At 51.7% G+C, this 9,842-nt stretch overlaps 1 protein-coding gene across 2 annotated transcripts; it reads right to left on the bottom strand.

Moving 5' to 3' along the window:
• Window positions 1–2,552: 2,552 nt before the first annotated feature.
• DHRS2 (dehydrogenase/reductase 2) lies at window positions 2,553–9,552 on the bottom strand. 2 transcript variants are annotated; one of them, XM_043555854.1, is made up of 8 exons: window positions 9,242–9,552; window positions 8,895–9,072; window positions 8,264–8,361; window positions 5,317–5,391; window positions 4,204–4,252; window positions 3,565–3,699; window positions 3,257–3,312; window positions 2,553–3,010 (listed from the first exon to the last, which is right to left on the bottom strand). In XM_043555854.1, exons 1-8 carry the CDS (start codon window positions 9,379–9,381, stop codon window positions 2,899–2,901), a joined length of 843 nt encoding a protein of 280 aa, XP_043411789.1. In that variant the 5' UTR covers window positions 9,382–9,552; the 3' UTR covers window positions 2,553–2,898. The 2 variants fall into 2 exon arrangements, with proteins under 2 accessions (XP_043411789.1, XP_043411788.1); XM_043555853.1 differs by lacking the exons at window positions 2,553–3,010; window positions 3,257–3,312; window positions 3,565–3,699; window positions 4,204–4,252 and having other exon boundaries at window positions 4,976–5,387; window positions 8,262–8,361; window positions 9,242–9,546.
• Between the last annotated feature and the right edge of the window lie 290 nt (window positions 9,553–9,842).

Here is a 9,842-nt window from a genome sequence, read left to right as displayed (position 1 = left end):
TTCAGGACACTTCTGGTGGCACCTTAGCCCTGCACCTGTGGCCTGGACAAGTGCCAACCCTAGGGAGACCTCACTGTCCCCGTTTCTGCCACAGAATTCCTAAAACCCTTGGAATTTCGTAAGTGATGAGAGTAATAAAGGTGTCTCAATATTCATAACAACCTCCTCGCAACTATACCTCAGTTTATGTTAATGAGGTAACTTTTGGAAAACACCTAAGGATGGGCTGGTTGCCAGGGAAACCAACCATATGATTGGAGGGTTGAAACTTTCAGTCCCACTCCCCTGACCTCTGTGGAGGGGAGAAGGGCTGGAGGTTGAATCAGTTGCCAACTGTGCCTAATGAAGCCTCCATAAAACCCTAAAGGGCAGGGTTCAGAGAGCTTTTGGGTTGGGGAGAGTGGCAACAGACATGGAAGCTCCATACCTTTCCCCATACCGTGCCGGATGGAACTCCCCCATCCGGCTGTTTCTGAGCGATAAGCTTTTATAATAAACTGGTAATCTAGCAAGAAAAATGTTCCTCCGAGTCCTGTGGGCCACTCCAGCAAACTAATCAAAACCAAGGAGGAGGCTGTTGGAATCTCCAAGCTATAGTCAGAGCACAGGTGACAACAGGGACTTGTGATTGGCTAGTGGGGTGAGGGCTGGTCTTGTAGAACTGAACCCTTGACCTATGGGATCTCATCCTATCTCCAGGTAGATGGTGTCAGAATTAAGTTGAATTGTGAGACATGCAGCTGGTGTTAGAGAACTGCTTGGTATGGGAGAAGAGCCCACACATTAGAATTAGGTACAAGGCGGGGGTACTTGGGTGGCTCAGTCAGTTAAGTGGCTGACTTAGGCTCAGGTCACAATCTCGCAGTTCATGAGTTCAAGCCCCATGTCGGGCTCCGTGCTGACAGCTCAGAGCCTGGAACGTGCTTCAGATTCTGTGTCTCCCTCTCTCTCTGCTCCTCTCCAACTCATGCTCTGTCTCTCTCTCTCTCAAAAAAAATAAATAAACATTAAAAAAAAAAAAAAAGAATTAGGTACAAGGGCACCTGGGTGGCTCGATTGGTTAGGCGTCCAACTCTTGGTTTCAGCTCAGGTCATTATCTCACAGTTTCATGAATTTGAGCCCCAAGTTGGGCTCTGCACTGGCAGCTCAGAACCTGCTTGGGAGTCTCTCTCTTCCTCTCTCTCCCCCTCCCAAACTTACACTGTCTCTGTCTCTCTCAAAAAATAAATAAAATAAACAAACTAAAAAAATAACGAAAAGCACAAAAATTTACACAGATTAAAAAAGAAAAAAAGAATTGGCTACAGAATTGTACCCCTACCCTACTCTTAGTCTTTTTCTTCTGTACCTACTAAGACACTATATAATTTATTTTTTAACATGTTTGTTGCTTGTTGTACCCCTCCGCCACGAGAGTGTAAGCTCTGTAGGGAAATGATCCTTGTTTTGTTCACAGTCACCCCCTGAGTTCCTAGAACGGTGCCTGGTAGGGAGTGGTGCTTTGGCACTAAATTCATTGAATGAATGAATGAATGAATACATTCTGCCTTATTTAAAAAAAATTTTTTTTAACGTTTATTTATTTTTGAGACAGAGAGAGACAGAGCATGAACGGGGGAGGGGCAGAGAGAGAGGGAGACACAGAACTGGAAGCAGGCTCCAGGCTCTGAGCCATCAGCCCAGAGCCCAACGCGGGGCTCGAACTCACGGACCGCGGGATCGCGAGATCGTGACCTGAGCTGAAGTCGGACGCTTAACCGACTGAGCCACCCAGGCGCCCCATTCTGCCTTTTTTTAAACCCCTGTTTTCCTACCACAATGAAGGAACTTGAGGGAGGTTGGGTCTTTTTTATATTTATGTTCTCCAGGTTGTGTGGTCCAATGTACAAGGTAGGGATAAATAAAGTTTTTAATAGAATCAGTCTCAAGACAAAGACCCATGCCCAAGAGGTCCAGAGAGGGGGCGGTGGTGAGGGGCTTCGGTGAGGTGAAGGCTGGTGGGCAGGGTGGAAGCCTTGTCTCAGGCCCTCACTTAGGCACCCCTTATGGATGGCAAGAGAGGAAGAGAGGTGTTCTCAGTGCCACTGTTCCTCCCCAACTCCGCTGAGCCTTGGACATGTACACAAAGTAGGATGGTGCCCATGAACATGACTCAGGACAATAAAAAGAACCTTTGCCAAGAGGAGACAACCTAAGAAGAACTTCACACTGACTTCTCTCTTTTGTCTGAATTAGAAGTTCTCAACCTGGAATCGTATGCAAGATTTGGTGGGACCTTTTTCTTTGGGTCTCAAAGGCCTGTATGGCCCAGAAAACATTAAGAACCACTAGCCTGGAGAATCCCGACGGGAGTTCCAGAATTCTCCCACTCCCTCCTGCCACTCCCGCTACTCCCACCAGCCTGCTCAGAGAATGGAGCAGAGCCTGCTGTGAACGCTCACTGACCACCACCATGGGTCTGTGAACGTGCTCAGGCAGAAGTCAGGAGACAGGAGAGGCCTGTCCTCAGCCTCATTCCCCTTGGCTCTGCCTTTACCAGGAGTTTCCAGGCTCGAGGATAAATTTGAGTTTATTTGGGGAAAAAATGTTTAAAGCACAAGAGGCAGAGAGAAGAAGCCAGCATACATCAGGGGCCTGCTGCCAGAGGAGTCTCTGTTCCTTTCCCTTACGGTTCCTCCGAAGTGCCAGCCCCATGAACTCAGTCAGCTCCACAGCCCCACACCAAGAACCCACATGTTGGTCGAATCACAGCAGCTAAATCAACAACAGTCACGCAGATGAGAATACTGGGGCTCCTTCCTCGAGCCTGGCACAAACAAGCCCCCAGCTTTATTGTCTGGCAGAGCTTCAGACCTTCATGAGCCCCAGGCTCCTAGGCCCAGACCCCCTTAGCTCCATCAGAGACGAGAGGAGAAGCCGGCCACCGTGATGTTCTCGCCGGTGATGTAGCTGGCGTCTGGAGAGCACAGGAAGGACACAAGTCCCGCGCAGTCCTCAGGCTGCCCAATCCTGGACAGAAGGAGGACAGAACACATGTCAATGATCTCAGACTCTGGTTTTGCTGCTCTGGTGGGAGTGGACTCCAAGAGGGGACAGGGTGGACCTGGCAGGGCTACTTGCATCCTCCAGGGCTCTGCAGAAACCAGACTTCAGCTAAAGGAATGACCAGTGCCCAGGGAGGGGTCAGCTAGTGTGATAGACCAGCCCCTCATCCCCAACTGTGCCCAGATTGCCGAGGTTCCAAACCCAACTTGCCTCTGAACTTTGTGATCTTCCTTGAAGTTGTTCCAGAAAACCTCATTCTTGTATGCCTGGGCAAAGAGAAAACATGAAAGAGTCAGTGCTAGCTAAAACAAGGAGATGAGCAGGGACCAAGGTGATCCCATAGCAGATTTGTCTTTCTCAGGGGAGAGGGACTGAGTCATGGCTGAATTCAGAGGACAGCAAGGACCTCAGCTGTTAAGGACGCTGATCTGAAGCTCCAGTCACTCCTTCATCACTTAGTCATTGGGGAGGTTTCGCCAAGCCAGACTGAGAAATGGAGGACATGCCCCAGTCCTCACCACTTTGCTGAAGTCAGTCTTGATTATTCCTGGAACCAGGCAGTTCACCCGGATGCCCTTGGGGGCCAGCTCCAATGACAGTGTCCTGGTGAGGCCCAGCAGGGCCGTCTTACTGATGTTGTAGGGACCCAGCTCCTGGGAAGGGAATCAAGACAGTGATTAGGATATTGGGAAGCAGGGGCACCTGGGTGGCTCAGTCAGTTAAGTGTCCGACTCTTGGCTTCGGCTCAGGTCATGATCTCATGGTTCATGGGTTTGAGCCCCACATCAGGGCCTGTGCTGACAGTGCAGAACCTGCTTGGGATTCTCTCTCTCTTCCCTCCCACACTGTCTCTCTCAAAATGAATAAATAAACTTAAAAAAAATTTTTTTTAAGGATATAGGGAAGCAGAGGAACACATCAGTTGGATTTCTCTCCTACAGATGATCCCACCCTGGCCCAAGCACAGAACTCAGACACACTCTCCCCAGCCTGGTCTGAGAACAGAAGTTGGATCTGAGGGACCCAGCAGCCACATGGGCATCAGCTCAGCCTAGGGCAGCAGGAGTAAAGTGTGGGTCTATCCCAAACGTTGTCCCTGTGGCGTTGTGGGGACCCCTTCACCTAATCCTACCAGGAGCACATAAGCAACAACTCACCACATGTGGTACATACGCTGAAATGGAGGAGACCAGGATGACCGCCCCCCTCCTGAGAGACAGACAGACACAGGGGAGACAGGAAACCAATAACTTACCACGGACTTAGGTGCCACTATTATTTTTAAAAGATAAAAAATTATAATTATAACATTTTAATGATTATAGTCATTGAATAATGCGGTCCTCACAACAGCCATACAGTTCCTGTTATTATCCCCATTTCCCAGCTGAGCAAACAGGCTCAGCAGGGCTTAGCAACAGAGCCAATAAGTGGCAGAGCTGGGACTCCAACCCTATCTCTCTCTGACCCAATGTCTCTACTTTGAACCATTACCCTCTTCTGCCTATCCCTGGGGTAGTGAAGAACAGACAGCCAGGTGCTTGGGAAAGGGGGCAGAGTGGCCTTGGTGACAGTGAATGCCTATCAATGGGCGGCCTCTGACAAGTAGATGGGGCCGGAAGAGACAAGAAATGAGAGTCAGCAATTTTTCCTTCTATCCAAGACAGTCCCCAGGCCAGTTCCTGAAGGGTATGTCTGCATGGAGGACATACTGGAGGAGTAGCTACATGCTGAGGGAGGTGGTGGCCCAAGTCCCTAACCTCAGACCCCTGAGACTATGTGTGGAGTGCAGTCAGATATGCAGGACCTAGAACAGGTCCTGCCTAGAACAGCAGGCTCCCTGGAGACTGAGAAGCAGGGAGTGAGGAGGGGCGTGGGATGGACCTCTCCCTGCCGGGAGCAAAGGGGCAGACCCTGTCCCAGACTGTAAGCTGGTGAAAAGGCATTGTCCAGCTGTGAGAGAATCAGAGTAGGTGAGGGTGAAAATGACCTGCCCAAGGCTAAGGAGCTAAAAGCACAGCCCTTTCCCAAACATGGTGATGTCAAGGCCAACGAGAGCATGCCTGAGCCCCTGGACATCACCCTCATCATACAGCCACTAGAATTAGAAGCCATAGCTGTACAAAAGGTGAGGCAGAACAGAGGGAGGGGGATGTGGAGGCCTCAGGGACACCTCTTTTGTCCTCCCCTCCCGGCTATGGCCCCATGTTCTCTAGACTCAGTTCATGCCCTGGCTCCCCACCAGTCCCCACCCCCACCCTGCAACCTACCCCCTCTTCTCCATGTGGGGCAGCAGCTGGCTCAGTATCAGGGCCGGGGCCTTCACATTCACTTCCAGGATCTGAAGTCAGCGCAGAGGCATGGTGGAGGGCAGAGACACATAGTCAGCCCTCAGCCCAGGACCTGTTCTCATAAGACACATGGGGTCCTAGAATTTGTGCGGTAAACCCAGATATGTGCAGATCTGAGATCAGTTCCCCTTCTGATCAGGAGAAGAGGTGCTTCCCACTTGCTAATGGTTTAATAGGCAGGCAGACTAAGTGACAGGCTTGTGAGCAGAGCCCTGAAAATGTGAACTGTTCAGGACTGGGGTGAAGGAAGGCAACGTTCAGGCCTTTTAAAGAAACTGGACTATGTTCTGGTTGTGCAGACAGAAGCTATAAGCAGAGGCCACTGGAAAAAGACTGAAAGTAGAACAGATGGAGGGAATGTAGGTGCTGGGAGCAAAGGAGATTTCTGGAAGAGCTGTCTTCGTCTGTCTGTGTTTTTACTTGTTTATGTCCTTGTCTTGTCCCAATAGAATTAAAGGCATACTCACAATGCAACAGCATAAAACAAATCAAATAGGTATTATGTGTGAAGAAATGGAGAACAGTAAAAAATAAGTGTAGAAAAATAAGAAAAAGCAAGAGTAATAAGGTTGGTGCCCACAGTTCACAGCATGTGGTAAGGACTGAACATTAGTCTATTATTCGTTCACAAAAATGCAAGCTGTGAGGGCCTACATGCATGCCAGTTTATTGCAAACTTGGCTCCAAGCTTTCCTACGGCCACCACAAAGAGGGAGACACAACAGAGAACTGCCATTCTGGGAGTTGGGTGCCCACGCTGGGCCTGCCTGCAGCTAAAACCTGGATCTGGGCTCAGACTTAAGGGTCCCTGACCCTCTGTCTGGGAACTCTGTCTGGTGGCACTAGGGACAGAGGAAAAGTATGAGAGGAGCCGACAGGGAAAGATGCAGAAACTGGGCTGGGGGCTAGGTCAGAGTACCAGTTGGGACTAACATGGGAGCAGGATCCCTCCTGTGGGGCACCACCTCGAGTGAGGTCAGTGCATCTATGTCTCTAGGGAGTGAGGCTGCACATCTGCAATGCCTTCCCACGTTTTCATCCCACACCCAACCACCCCATTGGATGTGGGCAGGGGAAATGCTTCAATGGAGAGCTGCTGAGGCCAGTGTGATGACAACTTGCCAGTGTTGGAGATGACCCCCAAGACTGTAAGAAGTGGCTCAGATGTCTAAAGGGGGGACCAGCATGAGATCCCCAATAAGAAGGAATTGAGGGTTAGACTAAGGGTATTCCTGGTCATTCTCTGTTCGAAACAGACCCCCGCCACCCCACCGATGGTCTGCCCTAAGCTCCATGTATGTCAGGCCGGGTGATGGGCTCAGACAAGGCCACTCCTAGACTTGGCAACCAAACATGAGCCAAGGAAAAGTTACAGCTCCTCCCGGGCTGAAGAGGACTGCCCTATTAGAAAATCGGGTAGAGTATCTCTGGGTGCCACGAAGTCCTGAGTAGAGACTGTGGGCCTGAGGAGGATGGGTGCTGGAGAGTCCTCAGGCAGGAGAAGGGTGGAGGAGAGGCGGTGGAATGGGAGATGGGAGATTTCCCAACCAGCTGGAGAAAACGGGAGTCTGCCTGGGGAGGCGCTCAAACCGGCCCAGGAATAAGGTGAACAAGAAGGAACCCCCAGGACACCTGCTGAAAACCGCATGCAGATAGAGCAGCAGGTCAATGTCACACTCGTTTTGTAACCATTTCACCTCTGAGGTGGTGGCAGATGTGACTGGAGATGACTCCTGCCCAGTGGGGCAGACCTTGGAAAACCGGGTAGCGGCAGAGAAAGTAAGGCTGGGCGGTGGGCAAGTACGCTCGGCTTCAGGAGAGAAGATTTGAAATGGGTTGAGACAAACAGAGTCATGATCCCATGAACTAAGACACTAAAAGAGGGTATGACTCAGGAGGGTTAAGAGATGGTCAGCCATGCAGTCCCAGCCACCTAATCACAAATGGTCGTTGGGCAGCATCAGGAATCTGAGGAGCCTGGGGAGGCTGCTAGCTGCGGCTGCAGGGAGCTCAGATTTCAGGCCATCTCTGAGGATGGAGGAAAGGGCAAGCCTCCAAGGGCAGATGCACAGGAGAGGTGGCTCGAGAACGATGTCTACAGAGCGCGGATTGCTGGGGAAGGCAGAAGGGAATGCTCTGGCCAGTGCTTGGTAGGGAGGGGGGTGCTAACAAGGTGATTTCATTGCAGTCCGTCTTGTCTGACAGACTCAGGAACCAAAGACAGGAGTGAATGGAACAGAAGTCATAGGATAACAATGCCCAAAATGGACCTCAAGGCATTTTGCAAGGCCTCTTCTGGACCCTGTGGCTCAGGTGGCAGGATCATTAGGTGGACGCAGTGGGTTGGAATGTCTGAGCTCATAGGAAGCCAGTGGCCAGGCCCAGGCCTGACAGGTGTAGCAGGTTCATCTGAGGGACAGTAAGGAAGCCTCATCTAGGAAGGGTGAAGAAAGAATCTCAGCGGCAGGTACAGGTCACCAAAAAGGAGCAAAATCACCAAAAGAAAAAAAAAAGGAAAATATATCTGCTGTTGACAAAGAGCAGAGACCTTACTATTCTTGACTTTTACCAAAAGCAGAGACCTACTCCCACAGCTGTAAAGCTAGAGCCTGGAACCGTGCCTGGCACATAGCAAACCCTCAGTAAATATTTGCTAAACGAATAAATGCAAAAAGGATGGGAAGAGAAAAGATGGCAGAAAGAATGTAGGAAGCCACTTTAAAAACACACAAATTGGAAAGGAGCACCGCAACACACTCCAGGGGACAAGCGGTCAGTGCCTGTTTTTACAGTAACTTTGGGAGGGGAGGCTCAACCGGGGAGCACTTCAGACCCTCTGCCAGCTCCCCCCAGCAGCCTCTCACCTTCCCACACTTGCTCACTGGCCCCCAGGGTGCTTCCCACCAACGGGTTGACACCTGCACTGCACACCAGGAAGTCGAGACCCCCACAGTGCTCCACGACCTGGGGGAAAGAGTGACACGAAGGGCATAAGTGTGGAGATGGCCCGAGGAGGCCTCACCCACCCCACACTGCTGCCAAGTGCACAGAGCATTGAGACAACACTTGCTAATTAGATACTGTCTCAACCAGGAATGGTCACAAAGCCAGTGTGAGAACCAAACACTGGTGAGGGCAATGCCCTAGGTAGGCCCAAGGACGGGCTCTGCAGAGCTGAGGGCCTCAGGAGAGGAAGGTCTGTCTTCTCCAGGAATCCGTCTATATGCCCGGGATGGGGAATCCCTTTAGATTCCTCCTCAACCACAGTTCTCCAGGTGGGGGTGGGGGTGAGGGTCCTTTCACCAACGAGCCACTTTCCAGAAAGCCAGCGTGAACAATGAGGTCTACCCGCTTAGACCATGAACAATCCTGGTTTCAAGACTGTTGTAGGGCCTCCCAACCCCGATCCGGGTCCCTGCCCCACCCAGGGCTGAGCAGAGTGGGAAAGGCTCTGTGCACTCTCCTGCCTATGTCCTTCCACCCCTGTGGCCCCTCACCGTGGCCACCAGTCGCTCCCGGTCCTCGGCCTTCCCCACGTGGCACACGGTGCCCACCACACTCAGCCCCTCCCCCTGCAGCGCCGCCACTGCCCGGTCTACGTTCTGCTGCTTCCGGCTGCTGACCACCACGTGGGCCCCGTCCCGGGCCAGGCGCCTGGCGATAGCAAAGCCGATCCTGTGGCAGAAATGGAGAGAACAAGACAGCCTCAGCCTCCTGCCACCATTGGTCGCTCGACCCATGGAAACCAATAAGGCTGTGTCCTAATCTACAACCCTGAGGTCTCTCTGTGGAAGTGAAAATCCTTGTGAGGGGTCAAGACCCATAGGGCAATCAGGGCACTTACCCATCAGTGGACCCCGTGACGACGGCCACCCGATTGGCCAGGATGCCCTTTTGGCCTATCCCCCTGCTGGTCATGCGCACAGAGAGTCCAGCACAGGAACGGAACAAGCCTCTGTGGATGCAGGCCACTGTTGGGAGCATGGAGGCCAGTTCCTGTCTCTGCTTCCTGCTAAACTTGGCCCTGGAGGAGAGAATCAACTTCAACTATCACTGATGCCATTAGTGAGCGTGATGGCAATCTACCTCCAGCTCCTTCAGACAGACAAGGCCAGCAGCAGAGAACCAGAGAGAGTCGAGCTAGTCAGGGTGAATTTCAAACACGTGAGCCTCAGGTCAGGCAAACTCTGTGAAAATTCTCTATTTATAAAACAGGCAAATTAGAGTGTGAGACCCACCATTCAGCAGACAGGGTTATCTTCCCATTCATTCCACGACCAAGCACTGAGCACTTGCAACATGCCAGAGAAAGTAGACCAAGGTTCTGAGCGCCTGCATAACGTCCTCACCAGGCTGTGCTGAAGTGAAGCTAATTGCATAGAGGCTGTGAGGAGCCTGAGTCAGACAAGGCAGCCCCACACCAGGCTGCAGGGTGCAGACCCATG

This window comes from Prionailurus bengalensis, chromosome B3 (assembly GCF_016509475.1).
Source record: "Prionailurus bengalensis isolate Pbe53 chromosome B3, Fcat_Pben_1.1_paternal_pri, whole genome shotgun sequence".
NCBI classification, from domain to species: domain Eukaryota; kingdom Metazoa; phylum Chordata; class Mammalia; order Carnivora; family Felidae; genus Prionailurus; species Prionailurus bengalensis.
The sequence above is the reverse complement of the archived record's forward strand: the minus strand, read 5'-3'. Positions and strand labels throughout refer to the sequence as shown.